The sequence below is a fragment of the Centroberyx gerrardi genome, chromosome 14 (genome assembly GCF_048128805.1).
Source record: "Centroberyx gerrardi isolate f3 chromosome 14, fCenGer3.hap1.cur.20231027, whole genome shotgun sequence".
NCBI lineage: Eukaryota > Metazoa > Chordata > Actinopteri > Beryciformes > Berycidae > Centroberyx > Centroberyx gerrardi.
The window spans coordinates 3,907,463-3,927,462 of record NC_136010.1 but is presented as its reverse complement, the minus strand read 5'-3'; the positions used below and the strand labels follow the sequence as shown (position 1 = coordinate 3,927,462).

General features: G+C 41.8%; 4 protein-coding genes across 4 annotated transcripts in view; 2 read left to right on the top strand and 2 right to left on the bottom strand.

Annotated features, from left to right (window-relative positions):
• The window catches only part of tmem81 (transmembrane protein 81), a 4,094-nt gene extending 3,863 nt beyond the window's left edge, over nucleotides 1-231 (bottom strand). Inside the window, exon 1 of the mRNA XM_078288055.1 lies at nucleotides 208-231. Within this exon, the coding sequence (XP_078144181.1) occupies nucleotides 208-231 (24 nt within the window). The remainder of the gene's footprint in view (nucleotides 1-207) is intronic.
• A 3,357-nt stretch (nucleotides 232-3,588) lies between these two features.
• LOC139908978 (gastrotropin-like) lies at nucleotides 3,589-5,241 on the top strand. The gene is made up of 3 exons (XM_071895878.2): nucleotides 3,589-3,655; nucleotides 4,462-4,628; nucleotides 5,116-5,241. Exons 1-3 carry the CDS (start codon nucleotides 3,589-3,591, stop codon nucleotides 5,239-5,241), a joined length of 360 nt encoding a protein of 119 aa, XP_071751979.2.
• A 2,410-nt stretch (nucleotides 5,242-7,651) lies between these two features.
• Nucleotides 7,652-13,121, top strand: rfc2 (replication factor C (activator 1) 2). The gene is made up of 6 exons (XM_071895883.2): nucleotides 7,652-7,903; nucleotides 8,870-8,975; nucleotides 9,184-9,285; nucleotides 10,119-10,377; nucleotides 11,567-11,827; nucleotides 12,578-13,121. Exons 1-6 carry the CDS (start codon nucleotides 7,669-7,671, stop codon nucleotides 12,686-12,688), a joined length of 1,074 nt encoding a protein of 357 aa, XP_071751984.1. The 5' UTR covers nucleotides 7,652-7,668; the 3' UTR covers nucleotides 12,689-13,121.
• Nucleotides 13,122-19,336: 6,215 nt separating this feature from the next.
• LOC139908977 (protein NDRG3-like) overlaps nucleotides 19,337-20,000 on the bottom strand; it is a 10,004-nt gene continuing 9,340 nt past the window's right edge. Inside the window, exons 14-15 of the mRNA XM_078288054.1 lie at nucleotides 19,634-19,669; nucleotides 19,337-19,483 (exon numbers count right to left, since the gene is read on the bottom strand). Coding sequence (XP_078144180.1) covers nucleotides 19,337-19,483; nucleotides 19,634-19,669 — 183 coding nt within the window. The remainder of the gene's footprint in view (nucleotides 19,484-19,633; nucleotides 19,670-20,000) is intronic.

The following is a 20,000-nucleotide window of genomic DNA, read 5'->3' as shown; positions in this document are numbered from 1 at the left end:
TATACTATAGCAGTGATGCCCAGCAGGTATTATTAAAGTATAATGATTATACTCCTCAGTTGTGTCTTGCACACATCAACGTTGCACCCGTAATCAGAGTACAGAAGAAGAATATTCTGAATTTACAGCGCTGACTCAACACTTACCAAAGCATCTGTGCCTCTGAAAAGTAATATACAAACATACAAAAATAAGAATAATGCTAACCAGCTCCCTGGTTACCACAAACATTGTCATAGCAACCAGTTCTGATCACTGTTGGAACAAGTCTTTGATCGGGATGCTTTGCTCAAATTGTTGTTACTAAACTACAGCCTGCTATACTATACTGAGGTCTGTTGTTTCTGAGCAACAGACCGCTGTTTCACATCTAATCACATCACTCTGCAGTCAGTGGATGGATGTTCAGACTCTGATAGACTGCAGTCAAAAGTTTGGACACACATTTTTCTTTATTTTTTACTATTTTCCACATTTTAGAATAACAGTAAAGACATCAAAACTATGAAATAACACAAATGGAATCATGCAGTGACCAAAAAAGTGTACAAATCAAAACTATCTTATATTTTAGATTCTTTAAAGCAGCCGCCCTTTGCCTTGATGGAAAGGCAAAAGGCTTTGGAAAGAAATTCATACATAGGATCAACTTCACTATTTAAATTTGTCTAAGTAACTAATTTCAAGCAGTTAAGCAGAAGCCTTTAGATCAAAATGGCTTTAAGAGAATGAGGAACATTCAGTCAGGTGTGTCCAAACTTTTGACATTTTTACCATGTGTGTGATTGTGTGTGTGTGTATGTGTGTGTGTGTCTATTTGTGTGTGTGCGCAGGGGCATAGCCTGTTTCACCTGTATTAACTCTGTGCCCTTTTCTCCCAGTGAGCACCAGTCGTAACACTTGCTTACATATACAGTATGTATTCTTTGGACTCATCAAGTACCTTTTTTTGCAAACCAAATAATATATTTGCAGTCATATTGAGAATGTTTTTCAATCATTCAAATATCAGTATTTTGGCTGTCTAAACATTCCCCAGGGGTTTGTTGTTATCCAGAGTGACTTACATCAGTCCAACAGTAAAATAAGAAGAACATTCCTCAGGCATCAACAGGGTGAGCAGCCAAATAATAAAGACTGCCATGAAAACAAAAAGTGCCAAATATCCCTTGTAATAATGTCATTTATTCCCAAAAATGCACTAGTCCCGATCCTCCTTGAAAACAGGTTCCTTTGTATCCTCCGCAGCCCCCAACACACACACACACACACACACACACACACACACACACACACACATGTGCGTGTCACAGGGTTAATAATGCTTCCCCTCACCACTATGCCAGGTGTGTACAGAAGTCTTCTTAGCAAGCAGAAGTTTATCTTCAAAACACTGCAAGAATATTGTTGATTTAAAGGAATGGTTCACACAAAAATTTAAATTCAGTCATTAAAATTCGGTCAGGCAAGCCATTCCACCCAAGTTGTGGAATGGCTTGCCTGAGACTATTAGAGGGCCGAGTCTATCACTGCTTTTAAATCACAATTGAAAACATACTTTTTTAAACTTGCTTTTTCCTAATTGTTTTATTCTCCTTTTCTGCTGGCTTTTATTATTTGAATGCATTTTTATGCTATTTTTTTGTATTTATTTTATGTCATTGTTTTAATCTTCTGGTGTTCAGCACTTTGTAACTTAAAAAAATATTATTATTATTATTATTATCTACTCATCCTTATCCCAGTACAAAGTCGGATGAGTGGTTTTTTTTTTTCATACAACTTTGCCAGGCTCACTGCCGGAGAATCTTTCTTCCAAACAACTGCAGTAAATGGAGTCCAAAATGCCCATAAATGTCTCCATACAGCTGCAGCATAAGCGGTTGCTCTGTGAGTGGAAAAAACAAAATGTTATCAATGATTTAATGCAAATCGAGTCTTCCTCCATTGTATTCAGCTTCACGTTCCCAAACCTTGAGAGATCCCTTGGCCACGGAGGTCTCGCTCTGTCTCACACACAAACCCAGCAGCGGCGATTCAGTACATGCAAGGAATAAAATTACACCCATGTACAATTAGTTTGATTATCTAATGTCACGTGGGACAAAATACTAGCTTCTGACTCAGTGTGTGACGGAGAGTCTCCTTTAAAGAATATTGGCTCTTGATTTTAGTGCAAAATTATTCTGAATATTATCCTCTGACCTCCAAGCAGGTTTCTGTATCGACGCTCACCCTGATAGCACAAAGGACAGTTATATCAGACCCTGTGTGCTGGTAAATTGAGCAAGTTCATGTGTCTGGTTTGTCGTATTCCACCAGCCAAACGTAATTCACTGCTAAACATCATGTCTGGTTTGCTGATCATCCAGCAGTGTTTATGGTTAGGGGCACAATGGAGGCTCTGTTTTAATATCAAATAGGGAAATAGCACAGATACTCATTTTGCTATTTGACCTGGGTGAAGAAGAAAAAACAAATTGTATATTTGCATTCATATTGAGAACATTCAAATATCAGTATTTTGGCTGCCGGGGGTTTGTTCTTATCCAGACGACCAACAACAGGGTGAGTACACAGATATAGCCAGAGAGTGCCAAGAAAACAAAGTGACAGTGGTCGATTCATACATGTAGCTTCTATAAAGATGACTTACTGGAAAATACACAGCGCAAAAAACGCTCCTGTTCAGAAACATACACACAGACACAGAGTCACTACCAGTATGAACAGACATACTGGGCGACCATATCTAATAAATCCATAGAGCATACAGCTACAGTCATGGAATGAGATTAGAAATAGTTTAGAGTTATTTGAAATCACTTATTTGAAAAAATGAAAAGAACATGAAGATAAATACAAATGAAATGCAAACATTATGAATCACCTCCACTCTAAAACACTCCCAGTCACTCCAGCCAGTAAAAACATAGGTTTGCTGCAGTGCATTATGGGTAATGTTGTGGGTCCTCACATGCCATGGTTGTTGTCTAGAACAGTGGTTCTCAATGTGGGGGTCCGGGGACCACCAGGGGTCCTTGAGGGGGGTTCCAGGGGGTCCCCAGAAAGTTGGATGAATTGTTAAACTTCACCATTAATTTGTTTACAAGAAGTTAGAGAATGTAGAAGAATGACTATTTTTGATCATTTCTCTGTTATCTCTCTACCTACAATACAGATAGTCATGGAATTCTGGACAAAATCATATCTGACAATAAAAATATTCTCAGATTTGGGTCCGAGAAACAAAATCTCATCCATGGTCCACGGTCCGTGGCTCTAATGTGGACTAAATTAAGGGTCCTTCATATGAACAAGGTTGAGAATCACTGGTCTAGAATCACACCGACATTGGGGCAGGAGTCACTGCGGTGTTGTCATTGGTTCAGAAAGCAGATTTCCCCACCAGCGCCTCGGGCCGAGTGAAGACTTCCGGCTGGAGATGCCAGTTGGGCGATGCTGAATTACAAATTTTGAACTGTTTTGAATTCCCAGCAGGCAGAGAGTCGAGTGTGGAGTTGAGGAAGGTTTATAAGGGAGCTGTGAGCCTCCTCCTCTTCAGCCCGACACTCCTGCAGCGCTGCCATGGCCTTCACCGGGACGTACGAGGTGGTCGACCACCGGGACAACCAGGAATTCATTCAGTCCATCGGTAAGAACCAAACCAAGCTGCTCAGGCCTTGTGCTGGAGGGATGGAGGGATGGAGGGATGGAGGGATGGAGGGAGCGATGGACGAACACTGCTGGGGTTTCTATAGGCGGTGCTGCCTTGGCAATGTTAGCTCCATCAGTGGATAGAGCATGGAAAATAGAAATCAATGCATTCATTGTACTGTAAGGGGCTTTGGACTTGGCTATCAATTTAAGCACTTTTCAATTAATTTCAAGGTCTCTTGTTTAGTGAAATTCAAGGACTCAAAAATTGTCATGTTTTGGGGTCAGTCAGATTTGTGTTAGCCTACTTAAGGGTAAATTATACTTCTGCGTCGTACCTCTCAAAAAATCGAACAAAAATATAAAATGTAATAGTGAATAGTGACGAGCTGAGTTGGGCTGCAAATACTGTATATTGATTTGTAGGACGCTTCATCCCCAAATTATAAGGACTGCCAGATGTCACTCAATTCATGGTGAGAAATATCACCAACATGTTTCGGCATTATGTCTTCTTCAGGCTGTCATGGCAATCTGACATGAAATATACAAATATAACAATAAAAACTGCAGGTGTGTAACCAGCGCTCAGAGGAAGACGCTCCATGTTCAGGCTGAATCACAAACTCTTTTCACACCCACACGTCACCTTTTCTTATCCAGTCCACCACCTGAAGAGGATCCAACACAGCAAAGTGTATTTCCACTACAGAGTGCGGCGACGCCAACCATGTGAAAAGTTATTTCGCTGGTTCATACTCATAACTCCATGCTCACCCTCTGATCTTTGCATTCGGGCCACAGGAGTCAGTGCTGAGGACGCTGAGGATCGGGCCGTCTCTCGCACAGAAATACTTCAAGACGGAGATGATTTCGTCTGGAACAAATGCACCAGGAGACAAACCCACACTCTCAAGTTCACCCTCAACAAGGAATGTGATCTGCATAACTTCAACGGTGTGGATTTCAGGGTAAGAACTCGCTTCATGTGTCTGTTGCTGACACAGTTGTACACATGGAACAGATTAATTACTGAAATCCCATTAGAGATACTTAAGAGAAAAATGGCAGATTTCATGAATTCCTGAGAATCTTCCTCAGAGAAGGACAAAAACAAAAAAAGATTTTAGATTTCAAATCAGTTCAATTTTCAATTCAATATTGAATTCAAAATTCATTGATGAGTCAAATGAGAGAATTCTACTAATACCTGATTATCACTTTCAGCTTGTTTCAGCTTATTGTCTCTTTGAACACGCACACACACACACACACACACACACACACACACACACACACAACCACATCATCACTTCATTCAATGACTTTACTTGTTTTTGTACCATTCTCCTTTGGTGAGTTTTGATGTCATTTATGAATCTGGATCTAGTAAAACTCGCACACAGATGCCTTGAAAACCCTACATCCTGTGTCAGAGTGTCTCTGTCCTCCTGTCAGGGAACTGCTGTCCTGGTCGGAGACAAAGTCGTCCTTCAGTTCCCCTCGCTGCTCTACATCGCTGCAGTCTGTGGAGACAAGCTGATCGAGGTGAGAGGGAGAGGAGGAGGAGGAGCTGCTGGGTGAAAGGAGACCCTCTCCTGTATCTAAGTGGGCTTCTCTTTTTAGCCAGTAGCGCTAAATAAATGGTAGGAAGAAGCTCTGGTCGGACCCTTGTTGCTGCTGAGTGACTCTTGGCGGTGCTGTCGCTAAAAGCTGAAATCATTTTAGCCTTTAGTGCTCACTGATCTGACTGCTAACAACATGCAGATTGGAGATTTAGTTAAACATTTCTCAGAGGCAGAAATAATCTTACTGGCTAAACCTCAGTTGGTAAACACAGTCAAAGACATCAGTTTTCCAGAGCACAACCTTACACCAAACGACTTTTCAAGCGATTTCACTGTCACAGACAAATTTCCAATGTCGGAATAAAATCATGAGAGTTTTGCTAGAGTTGTGGCGCGCTCCCGTCAACTCGATCGTTTGGTGTGAGGTGGTCAGAAAACTCAGTCCGAGCTGTCTTAAGTCAGACTTTTTCTCGTCTTGACGTTCCGATAAAATCAAACATGTTTAATATTATCGGAAGTCTTTAGTCTTGGCTCATGCAAATAGTGGTGTCAGAGTTTCGTCTTTTCAAAGTCTTTTCAAAGTCTTCTAGTGTATGGTAGGCAGTCTTTGCAAAATCTTAATAAAAACTTAGTTACTTATGACACATTGTCTTTAGATGTGAGCTGGATGTGAGAGGGTGTCAGACTTTGGTCTTTTCAAAGTCTTTTCAAAGTAGTGTATGGTAGGTAACGTTAACAGCAAAAACTGAATGACAAAGAAGGGACACTGATCAAAATATAAATAAAAAATATTCTCTTTTTTCATTAATTCATGACCATGGCATTCATGATCTTGGAAGGTCAGCTCGGCTAACCTAACTTAGTATAGCTAGATTGTATTTTTTCAGTTAGTTGAATTAGCTTCCTCCTCTCTTATTACTTCTTGTCTTTCTCATTGGGCTTCAGTCTGTTACTTAACATCAGACCAGCAAGCATACCTAACTCAATCAGTAATATTATTGTTATTTCTGCCTCTGAGAAATATTTGTATAAATAAAACTCCTATCTGTTAATAACATGCTCCGCACTAGAAACACACAACAGAGTCCTTCACAGTGAAAATACCAATGAGAATTCAAAAAGAACTGAACGCTATACTTTCAATCCTGTCTGGCAGTTCAGTGGTGATTTGATCTCTCAAATAAAATCAGTATGACCTTATTGATCACTTGTTATCAGTCACTGAACAATAGTATTTTCTCCTTGATCTCCAGCACTGTATAACCAATGGAGAAGATGGAATCACCATGAAGAGAGTCAGCAAGAGGATCTGAAGTCCTTCATCAGGCCCAGATCAGGTTCCCCAGTCAGCTGTTGAAACACCGTCCCTCCACTGGCTGTTTGCAAAGTGTAGTCTCTGCTTTTTTCCTCTTTACCTACTGACATGATGACTGATTTTACATGCAATGGTTGGTTTATATCTGAAATTATCGTAAACCCTGCAGTAGTGCAAACATGTATCATCATAACTTATATTAGCTTATGAAAGTTACACAAATAAATAAAGCATGACTCTAAAAACTTGAATCTGTTGTCTTGTCTGTTAGATACAGAGAAACAGGCTATTAACAGACTATAATAATATATGAATAATATATACAGTATGCTTTTATGCCTTTCCTTGTTGTGTGTCTATGGTTCTATGTTTCTATGAATTTATGTTGTTTATGTATGAAGAATTTCCCCTAGGTTCATATATGAACCTAGACTTGGCTCTGCCACTGTGCGTACACACATAGACACACACACACACACACACACACACAATCACACACACAAGCAACACACAAGCAACACAGTCCAGTTCAGACCTGGACTAGCACTGTGTTCAGTGTAACACATGGATATGGCACATGGACCTTGTGTTATTCAAGGTAACATGCAGGCACCCTTTCCATTTTGGAGATGGGTGCTGTGCCAGACAGACAGGGTGTCCAGGGAATATTGTGTTGTAGGGAATATGAGCAGACCCACCAAATAATATGTATATATACACACACACACACACACACGCACACACACATATACATACACATTAATATATAGGCTATATGTATGTGTGTTGAAAAAACAGAGTCCTCGTGCAAAAAACAGAATTCAGAAGTTTATTTTTGGTGTGTCGGCTAATATGGAAAATGTTGAAATAAACACAGATAGCCCGCAATCTGTTTCCTCTTATTTTATTTTTCTTTCATTTTTGGCATGGACGTTTGGGGGTCAAAAACCAAGTCAAAAAAAACCCAAAACTCTATTAATTCCTGCGAGTGTAAACAGGCAAATATCGCGAGCTTTCCGCACGCTGTTCGCGCCATCTTCCTCGACCAATGAGACGGCGGTTTACTGGTATGTCCGTCAGGGAGGGAAAGGTTCGCGGGTTTGACAGAAGAAACACAACAAACAGAACATGGAGGTGGACATGATGGAAGCGGAGTCCGGACAGAAACAGGCGGAGAACAGGCAGAAAACAGACGGGAAGGCGGAAGAAGCTCCGGCTAAAAGCTCCGGCACCGTGTACGAGCTGCCGTGGATAGAGAAGTACAGACCGCAGAAGCTGAACGAGATCGTCGGGAACGAGGAGACGGTGAGCCGGCTGGAGGTCTTCGCCAGAGAGGGAAACGTCCCCAACATCATCATCGCAGGTGGGAGAGTCGGAGAGGCGGCTGGGCAGACCGAGACCAGCCGCTGTTTTCTCTCCTCCAGGCTCCCGTCACGGTGGAGGGAAACCAGGGCCGACATTTACCGCTCAGCTGACATATTTTCTTATTTATTTTAACGTTTATTTATCCGGGGAAAGGCTCGTGCTCCTAGCTCGCTAGCCTAAAAACTTCTGGTCAGAATTTTTCAGAATAAAAGCGTAATTTCTACAAATCCAAACACTCAAATATTGACTAAAAAACTTTCTTTTTGCACAAAAAACAAATAATTAAGCTACAGAATGTATCTATACAATGTTTTTCCATGATAATAACTGTTGTAATCATTTAGTTGAAAGTTCCCCTCTACGTTTAAACAGAGATTTGTCATTTTTGGACTACTCACATTAAACACTAGACAGGTCACCTTTCATTGCTACTTGCACAAGTTAAAAATAAAAGTGATAATATGATTACCAGTCAGTTATGATTAATCGGCATGAATTGAAAGTCACAAAACAGTCTAGATAATCTGATTAAGAACAGGCTGCAGGTTTTGCTGAACTAACGTGACAACTCTTATGTTTTATGGAAAATTGGTGCTGCAGTTATGTTGACCAGTGAGTATATAACTGTATAATAGATACTGCATAATAGATAACTGTATAATAAATACAGTTGGTATAAATGGCAGGCTATTTGAGTTTGTATTTGAATTCAAGCACTGGAAGTTTTTCTTCTTCCTGCTCCTCTTCGGTCATGGTATGATGCATACAGTATGTATATATATATACTGTAAATATGGCTGTATATACGGGTATATGGGTATGTATATAAGTGACATTAGAGTTGAATTATTTTGTGTTTATGATGTATATGTACTTTGTTATGCTTGAGTTGGACGATCGTGGTACACTGCCATGAATGAAATGAAACAATATATATCAGTAAATGTATAACTCCTCGCTGCAGGTCCTCCCGGCACAGGAAAGACCACCAGCATCCTGTGTTTGGCCAGAGCTTTGTTAGGAGCCTCCATGAAGGACGCCGTGCTGGAGCTCAACGCCTCAAACGACAGGTGAGAGGGAAACCTGGCTGGGGAATTAACAGCAGCTGAATCTGAGGCTCAGTAAATTGGTGTTTGTTTGGCCGAAATGTGTCAGCGTTATTGTATAATACTGAATTATCAGCTGTTGAGAGGAGAGTCAGTGTGTCTGTTGATGTGAAGTGAATCTCCGAGCTGCTGATGATACCGACTGACGACACTGTGATGTCTCTGTGCTCAGGGGGATCGACGTGGTGCGGAACAAGATCAAGATGTTCGCCCAGCAGAAAGTCACTCTGCCCAAAGGACGACACAAGGTCATCATCCTGGACGAGGCCGACAGGTGAGACGACACAAGATGTTCCTGTGGCCTTCAAAATGCATTTCAAATCCGTTTCGGTCAGGTTTTTTGCCCTCTTTTGAAAAACTTACTTCATCCTTAAATAATGCACCGTAATGCACTTTAAATAAATAGAATTTGAACTTGGAACTATTTGCCATTGACCTGGATGTCCAAGGTCAGCATCGACCCAACAAGCAGTAAATAATACGTTTATTTATATAGCACCATTCATACATTGAATTCAACTCAAAGTGCTTTACATTAAATAGATTGATTAAAACAATAAATGGATTAAAAACAGTAAACGGATTAAAACATTACATGTAAAATTACATTACAATTTCAAAATCCAAAATAGTCCAGCATAGGAATGACCCTCAATGGCAAAGATAACAGCAATTCTAAAATGATGAACTCATAAAATGACAAGCAAACAATAAAACAGAAGAATAAAAAACAGTGTAAAGGGTAAAAGGCATTGTTAATTAAAAGCTGAGTTAAATCAGAATCAGAATCAGAATCAGGTTTATTACCAAGTAAAGTTCACAATACAAGGAATTTGCCTTGGTATGTAGGTGCATACTATAAACATGGAGAAAAATAGGAAGTAGAAGTAAAAAAGCACAAGTACTGTAAGTCAAAGTCAAGAATATAAATATAAAAAAAACAAAGAGATATTTACAATACAGAATGTGAAAAAATATAATAAAAAATAAAATAAAATAAAAAAAATAAATAAATAGATGTGAGCTGGTGTTTGAAGGAGCTCACTGACCTCGCCTGTTTTGACATCTGAACTGTCTAAAAGTGAGTCCCCGTCTGTCTCCCTGCAGCATGACGGACGGCGCCCAGCAGGCTCTGAGGAGGATCATGGAGATCTACTCCAAGACGACGCGCTTCGCTCTGGCCTGCAACGCCTCCGACAAGATCATCGAGCCCATCCAGTCGCGCTGCGCCGTGCTGCGCTACTCCAAGCTGAGCGACGGGCAGATCCTGGCCCGGCTGCAGGAGGTGGTGCAGCGGGAGCGGCTGGCCGTGTCCGACGACGGGCTGGAGGCCGTCATCTTCACCGCCCAGGGAGACATGAGACAGGTCAGACCCAGACTAGGGCTGAACGATTTTGAAAAAATATCTAATTGTGATTATTTTCACTGATATTGCAATTGCGATATGATTTGCGATATTAGAGGGAATGATCATTTTTACATTATTAATCTCATTTTCATTGAAAAACGTATTAAAATGATTACGGTGTGATTTTGGGGGGGATCTGTACCAAACAAAGATGTTTTCTGTAAGAATATGATGTGTAGGCCAGGACGTCTCTGCAGCACGACAATATTTAATTTAAAATGGTATTTTGACACATTTCGCCTTTAACAAATATTGCGCCTCCTGCGATTTGAAAATTGCAGTAGGCCATATTGTGATTTCGATAAAATTTCGATTAATTGTTCAGCCCCCTAACCCAGACTCAGCTCCTGTCACACCTGCAGTCTGGCTTCTGTGGTCCCAACCAGAGCGGGAAAAAAGTTCACTTTGTTGCATTTTGTATTTCACTTGCAAGTAGAGCTGGGCAAGAATTCAATATTATCGTTTATCGTCTTTTAGTGGAATAATATGGTGATTTTGGGATTTCATGACGCACAATTCTGCTGCCTAGACTGATGATAACAAGCAGATTTTATTTAAAAACCATGTAACCACGACGTTCTGGGTTTGAATCCGGCCCAGGACCTTTGTCACATGTCATCCGCCCTCTCTCTTTCTCACAATCTTTCCTGTTTCTTTCTACTTGGAACCGTATAAAAAAGGGGAAAATGCCCCAAAAATAATATATATAAAAAAAAAAAAACTCGAAAAATGAGGTATGGTAGGAATATTATTTGAAAATTTCAGTTTTGTTTGACATCACACTTAACATTACCATTCGGTTCAATGGGTTGAACATTAATTTGATTATTTAATGTGCAATGTATATATATATCGTGATATATATGGATATAGAAAAACATCCTTATGATTATTGTAATATTAATTTCAACCGAATCGCCCAGCTCTACTCACAAGTAGCTTGTTGTCTGTCACTGTAGAGTTTTAGTACCCTGTCATCCCACCTGGTTAGAGATTTTGGTGGTTTGACTCCAGACCCTGTAACTTTATCTCTGCATGATGGACTTGTCTGTACTCTTCTTCGGTGGTGTTCATACCAGTTAAGAACACATGAAGAAATAGCTGACGTTTAGGTCTCTTACTACTTCTACTGTTTGTGCGTCCCCAGGCCCTGAACAACCTCCAGTCCACCAACGCCGGCTTCGGCTTCATCAACAGCGAGAACGTCTTCAAGGTGTGCGACGAGCCGCACCCTCTGCTGGTGAAAAGCATGCTGGGACACTGCGTGGACGGCAACATCGACGAGGCGTACAAGGTGGTGGAGCAGCTGTGGGCGCTGGGCTACTCTCCTGAAGACATCATAGGAAACATCTTCAGGGTCTGCAAGACCTTCCAGATGCCCGAGTATCTCAAACTGGAGTTCATCAAGGTGAGACGCTCCGCTCCGACTGTGGTGACACTTAGAGGAATAAATGCTGCTTTTAGGGACGGGACGATATATCGAAATTCAATATATCATTATATGAAAATGTGACAATACGTATCGTGGGTCAGGAACATGAATGGTGATATCAGCTCCATGTTATTCTGCTGTAGTAATCACTAATGAGATGCTTGACCATCACAGTTTCACAAGCTCTCCATCCAAATTATATTATTGTCACTTTATAATGACATTTTTAAATTGTTGTTTACATTCTAGCAGCCAATGGCATCGCTAGAAAGATTTGTGTCTCAGAAATAGACATAATTCTGCAGTCAGACTTTGTTGTCACTGAACTTTTATTTATTACATCGTATCGTGGTTGTATTGAATCGTGAACCCCATATCACGCATCGAATCAGGAAAGGTCTTAAATTATGAAAAAAGAGATTGTTAGCAGAGATTACATTTGAATTCCATAAATTTGAATTTGTCTTCCTCATACTGAATCATTGAATTCAGCAGCAGGTGACGGGGTGTGTAGAAGAAAACTAGTCCACACACTGAACTCTACTCTTGCAAATGGCTAATTTGCATTTTTTAATGTCCAGCTAAATGATTTGGAAGATCGTTAAAAGTGTGATTTGTTGCTTTAGTAAGGGTTCGTCTTCATCCTCCTCACAACACAAACAACACAATCTCCTTCTCCACCCAGACTGGAGGCAGAACGAGCTGATGTGTGTTTCTCTCCTCCAGGAGATCGGCTACACCCACATGAAGGTGGCGGAGGGCGTCAACTCCCTGCTGCAGATGGCCGGTCTGCTGGGGCGACTCTGCAGCAAGACGGCGCCCCCTGCTGCCAGCTAAACCAAACAACCCCCTCCCTCCCTCCCTCCCTCCCTCCAGGACACTGAGGCTGTTTCTCTCCTCACACCACCGGCTTCTTTTTCTTGGTATTTTCAGTGGGAAACAGGTTTGTGTGTTTGCACATTCCTCACTGAGAGCTCAGGAGTGACATATGATTAGCATGTTTTTAATGCTCAAACGTACAATTATTCCAACTTTTGGCAAAAGAGCGCAACACTTCAAATGTGTTTCCGATGGGATCTGTTGACTTGTGCTGCACTTGTTTCATTTCATACTCTGTAAATAAATCCTGTCCTTGGCTTCTGCCTGACACCACAGCAGCCATTTTGTGTCCCTCTTTCTAAACGTTCCATTGGGGAAGCAAAATAAATCAAAGCAAAGCAACCCACTGAACACCAGGTTTGAACATCAGCAATAAATTCACTGTTTCGTTCATCAGCTTTGAAATGTTTTGCTTGGTTTTTGATATCTGATATATTGATTATTCAGAAATAATACACAACGGTAAAAATTCAGGTTCTTGTCACAAACAGACCATAATATATCTGTGGGGGTTGATGGGGTTGTCGATCAATACCAGTTGAGTTTTCTACAATTTATTAAGAAAATCCACTTGATGAAGCAAACTGACCTGAATAACAGCAGGAAAATAACTTTGATCAGCTGGCCGGTGGATTCTGAAACTGCATTCTCCCAGCCAAACAGGACCTTTACATCAAAATGATCCTGATTGATTAGACCTCATCAGTAACTAACCACATACCAGTAACTGGCCAGTAGTAATTTCCCACCCCGGCCCCTTAATGTGTGTATAATGTGCTGATCTGAGTGTAAACCGCTTGTATGTTGCAGCAGTAACAGGCGGCTTTGTACCGTACATTATAGGAATCATAGGAATCATCGGCACATTTAAAACCCAACTTTGACCAATCAGGACACCTATTGGATAATACTGAATTACTGATACTGAAAGCACCTCTTGGATAACGAGCTTTATTTCAGTACAAACCTCATCACCGTTAAAAGAAATGGAACAACATCCACGTTTTAGTACAAACCTTGTAACAGAACATCTATCTTCATCTCAGTACAAATCTCAAATAGAAGTAATGCAGTTATAATAAATAGGAAGAATAATAAACAGTAACAACAGTATTATGGTTAGAATACAGAATATAGTACATGTACTAATTTGTTGCTGCCGGATGAAAACCACATACCTCCAAGTGACTTTATGTTAGTAGTTAAAGTTATATATGAGAAATATAACCTGTTGTGTGAATTATTACATTAGTGTGTATTTATTTTAAAGTAGGACTGTTTTTTCGTCGACTTTAAGAGACAGGAGGTTTTCATCTGACTGAAGTGAAGTGTAAAAACCAGGGCAGGAAACTAAACCTTTCAGCCACAGTGGAGTTTAGAGCAGGAGTCTGAATGATGGTAACAGATGGTGGATTTGATTTCCTACCCTGGTGATACTGAAGTCCCAGTAGAGACAAACTGGCCTTCAGTCCTCCGGTCAGCAGGGGGCAGCAACACACCGACCATGCAGCAACAGCAACACTTCACCCAGAGAGCAAGTCAGCACGACATCAGAGTCTGAACTTTGAAACAGGAATAATTATAGAGTGATACAACAGATACCGACTCAGCTTTGACCGACAGCCTCTAAATCTGAGCTGCGTTCAACAAGCTTCCACTGCAGGGAACGTTTGGATCGGTACTAAACGGTTCATCGATTGTCAGTCAACACTCCCTGCCACCTTCTCACCTCCAAAACATACAATGACATTTAAAAAGTGCAATTCATCAAGTCAATGTCACGTAACAGCATGTAAAGCCACAGAATCAGCACTGTACTGTAGCCAGGACGTCACGCGGTGCCTCATAAGTCTGTATAATAATGTACATGACCCACATGTGGAGTGTTTGTTAGAAAAAGCCTTGCTGAACGGACCGCAGGCCGCAGCTTGAGTGGGAAATTAAATTTACAACTAGCAACCCTGCTGGCAGCGTTCACTCCAGAGAAAACATCCAACTCATGAAAAATTCACTTCATGAATGTTTTGAAAAGCTATAAACAAGAACCCTCAAACAATTTCATTGCAACAAAACAATGTAAAAAAACTCCATTTGGCCTTCAGCAGCCAGAAACAGAATCGCCATGTTCTGTAATCTTAATTTATTAATTTCCGATGAGGTTTTTTTCAGGCTGGGGTTTGAACGCAGCCACCAGAGGACAGAACATCTCAGTTACTCACTAGACTGATACACCGTTATACAGTTTACACACCAAAACTCCACACAACACCCATGCTGTGTACAGGCCGAGGGAACAGAGAGCAGAAAAACAAACAACAACAACCCTGACATCAGGTCAGACACAAAAAGAAGAGGCGACAGGTCCGGGATGGTTTCAGGGTTAAAGGTGAAAACTGATTTTGAGGTTCAGAAAAAGGTTTGTCACTTCAAAAACAACACCGATAATAATAATAACAACAATAATAATCGTAATAATAATAAGGGATGATAAATATGACACAACACAACAGTATCTAAATATGAACCAGCTGAACTCCAGTAGTTACATCTACAACGTTTCCATGGCAACCGCTCGAGCCAGAGAGAGAGTTCAGCCATGTTGCTGGAGGTTTGGACTGTAAATATGAACCAATGTCAGCATCCTAAAGATCAGCTGGCAGAAAATCACCATACAGTTACTATAGCAACGGCCATGGAGCAGGATGGTGGAGCCAACATGGCTGCCACTGGCCAAACTGTCTGCTTCTGACTCAAATCTACAAGTCCATATATTTTGGACACCAGGAATCAGGTTGTTCAAGTCTAATGACTTTGCTATAAAAAGTGACTGTCTGTAGGAATAACAACAGAAACAGCTGTAAATAAATAAACCCATAGAACCCAGAAACCCAGAGACACAACAGCTGACTGTGTGTGTGTGTGTGTGTGAGAGAGTGTGTGTGTGTGAGTGTTGCTGGTGAATACTGGTTCCATGTAAACATCACAACCTAGTTGTCTCCAAGGCAATTTGACTGTCTTCACTGGAGAGAGGGAGGCGGGGGGTGGGGGGGGGGGGGGGGGGGGGGGGGGGGGGGGGGGGGGGGGGGGGGGGGGGGGGGGGGGAGGGGTCATGCTGTGTTCAAGACAGTTCGAAAAATCGGAAATTGAAACTTCCTGCTGGGAAAAATGCAATTGAACGGCCCTGCGTCGCAATGCCAAGGTTTCTGAATTACAGTTATCTGACCTCATGTCAACATGGCAGCAAACACTGTAAACCAGGAGTCATCGACTTCTGACCCAGTGTGGCTCAGTGACTGCCAGAGAGCTAATGAGCCCTGAACGCCACACAGCATTACTTTGAACATGTTCATAATCTTCAATAACACTTGAGCTCAATTTCAGCATTGCCTAATCTTAAATTTATGGTAAACGGTTGAACATGTAAATTGAAATGTAAAGATGCACATACGGTTGCTAACGTTCTATGCTAACTAGCTAGCTAATGTTGTCAGATATCGCTGACATAGCGTGAGCCTTTGCATGGGGAAAGAGAGCAGCTGCTTCCAGGCTCCATGTTTCTCCCCTGGTTTTCTGTGCTGAATCACAGGAACCTGCAGAGGATTTGTAGGTGTGTGAATTTCTGACTTCACGACTCTGTAGGGAACGCAACATTGGCTCCTGTGTCCAGCAGGCAGCTCTGTTAGCCAGCAGCCGGTCCTGATGGAGGAGCAGCAGCTTTCGGCTAATTCTGACAGATTTTATATTTTTAACTTGGATGCGCTGAGTGCTAAAAGCATGCTCAGCTCTTAGCGCTCAAACAGAAAGCTACAGCACGACACTGCAGGACTCCAGATGGACAATTTGACCAAAAGGAACAGCATGTGTGCTCTGAAACTGAGGCAGTAGGGAGCACAGGGAAGACATTTCAGGATCAGGATTCTTCAGAATGACTGAAAATACCCCTCTCTACTTTGTGATGTTGGGACCTTTTTCAGTTTTGTGGGCAGACAGTTTAATCTTAGGAACAAATACAACTAAAAATGGTCAAACTGTTGGATTGTGTTCTGGAGAGAGAGGGTTCTTGGTGGAAACGCTGTCTCAGAAGAAAGAGGAGAGAGAAGAGGAGGAAGAAGAGGAAATGAGGAGAGGTAAAAGGAGAGCAGAACAGTCCTATGCTGTTACTTCCATGGTGTGTGTGTGTTTGGGGCTGGTGGGGTTGGCGCCCTCTTGCTGTGTGTTGGTGGTGCTGCGGCTACGGACGCCAACGCCAACGCCAACGCCAACGCCGGCACCAGCACCGGCGCCGTCCGTCGAACCGACGCTGGAGGCTGAGTGAGTCCTGGCGCGAACCAGCCGGGTCATACTGGCTGTAGGCACTAGGGGGCGACACACACATGACCAACATGTCACTACAGGAATACATCAGTATGGAGTTACACACACAAGTGTGTGTGTGTGTGTGAGAACCAAAAACTCCCTCCAAACACTGTCTGATGATTTGAATCGTCCACACTGCGACTGAGCAGCTGGATTCAAATCTAATGAAGGTGAGGCTGAGGCTCCGTTCACACTGCAGCTGAACCTGAAGTGTTTCAATTCAGACTTTTCTCTGACGTTTTCTAATCAGTGTGAACTAGAGCTGGGCGATACGGCCTGAGATTCATATCACTATATACTGTCACATTTACCTTGATTAACTTTAATTTATTTTTTTTAACACTAAATTCACCATTAGCGTCAGAAATTTTAGAAGTGTGCTTTTATTTTGAAGGTAATCCCACTGTTGTTCTGTCCTTCTCTGTCTGGCTTGACGCAGCTGACTCTACACTCGCTCTGCTGCTTTGAAGCTCGACTCTCAGTTTAACTGAAGCAGCACAAATGAAACTGTTTATGCAAAAGTTGGCTATTTGACAAATGTGTTTACCTAACAGACCGACATGTAGAACATTTGGTTGGCGAGAGTGACAGTGTCCGTTTTGGTAAATTTTCGGTATATCGCCAAGTCCTAGTGTGAACAGCAAAAAGCTGCATGGAGTCACAGTTTTTCAATTCCCATCTGAACCTCATAGATATGAAGCTACAGAATCAGATCCTGAGGCATGAGACCTACATGCGACGTATTTAAACGCTCAAATCAGAATTTGTCAGCATTGCCATGACAACAAGTAAATCTTCTGTCATTGACCAGAGCCAGTTGTCATAATGTCATCAGCCTGTCAAACGGGCAAACGGACGACTTGACGCTTCAATTCTGTCAAAACAGATGTGGCTTCTTTTGTTCTTGTTACTCTGCTCATCGCTGTCGGTTCATATTATTATGGGATATATGGGTTTACATCCTACAATAGATATGAACAGTCATCCAAAACACAGGTATGAGCAGAAATTCAGAATTAAGCAGAGCAGTGTGAACGGAGCCGATGTGTTGGCATGCAGCGCGGCCTGCTGGTCACTTTCACTGCAGAGGAAAAAAATCAAACCGATCATCTGAAAGATACAGCATGCAGACAGACAGACAGACAGACAGACAGACAGACAGACAGACAGACAGACAGACATGCAGTCGCAAAGACAGAGAGACAGGTACAAAGACAGACAGGCTGACGAGAAGACAGACAGCCAGGCAGATAACCAGGTAGACTGAATGAGAAGACAAACGATGACAAATCAAAGTAGTGGAACATGGAGGGAGGGCGGGAGGGAGGGGGCGGGGCTGTTAAAGCTGCTGGTTGAAATCCTGATACCTGATTGGCTGCTCAGGTGGCTTAATGCAACATGAGGGACTGGAGAGAAGGAGGAAGGAAGAAAGACAGACAGAGAGAACATAAAGAAGCGGAGGAGGAAAGGTTGAGAAAAGTTCTAGTCCGAGACACTGCACTCAAACCACACACACACACACACACACACACACACACACACACACACACACACACAGGTGCTCAGACGGGTGTGTGTGTGTGTTGGGGAAGTCCCATGAAGACCGTGCTGTGTGGTGCAAGTATGAAACTGCTACTTACAGTAAAAGTTAGTGAGGCATCACTGTAGACACACACACACACACACACATTATCTGACAGACACAAACTAGGTCCAAATTATTAGGGATCCAAATTATAATACACTAAATACTCAATACATATCTGGCCAGCAACATGCATGTTTTGTATGGTTTTGGCATCATCCTCTCATTTTAAAAGTAAACTTGATTTGATTTTGATGCATTGAACACTTCAGGCTTTGATTCTAATACTTGACTTCATCATGTCAATACACAGCGAACACGTTAATACATGTAACAGCGTCATGTTAACATCAGAGGTAGAAACATGTAACAGGAGACGACGACCAACAACATTCTGGCACAGAAAAATATATAAAGTCATCTTTGGATCCAAGTAACAATTAAATTCAATCAAATCAAATTCTTAGTTTAAACTGTTAGTGATGAAGCATTCAGTCTCAATTATATCTTGGTAAATTGAACAGAATATCATGTGTACGTCGCTTTGGATAAAAGCGTTTGCCAAATGGGAAATTGAAATTGTACTTGAATAACTCAATTCCAAAATACTATTTATCAATTTTGGGGGGAAAAAAGTGATTAGATTAAGTTCATCGTTCAATATGTTAAAAATGTAGAGGCTGTAAAAGTGTTGTGATCTTTTTAAACAGAGACTGGAAGTGACATTTATTAGTCAGGTAGAAACAGGACTGATACTCACTGTAGCCCATTCCCTGGACAAAATACTTAAAGGCCTCCGCCAGTTTTCCAGGCTGGGGGAAGAAACACACACACACAGACACACACACACACACATTTCCAATTAGACTGGTGGCATTGTATGATGCTAACTGGCTAACGGCAATTTCTGTGCTGTTTTTTGTGACAAGGTCTAAATAAGATAAGGAGAGACTCGGACTCACCTGCACCACCTGAGGAAGACCGCCACAGTCTGCCATCTAGTGGAGAGACAGAATAAAACAAAATCTGGTGAAAATACACATGCACTTTAAGATAAAAACCAACAGACAGACAGACAGACAGACAGACAGACAGACAACTGAAGAGCCAAACAGGCAGACAGACGTAAAGAGACAGACGGGTGAAGAGACAGACAGGCAGACAGACAGATAAAGAGACAGGCAGACAGATAAAGAGACAGACAGATGAAGAGACAGACAGGTGAAGAGACAGACAGGCAGACAGACAGATAAAGAGACAGGCAGACAGATAAAGAGATAGACGGGTGAAGAGACAGACAGGTGAAGAGACAGACAGGCAGACAGACAG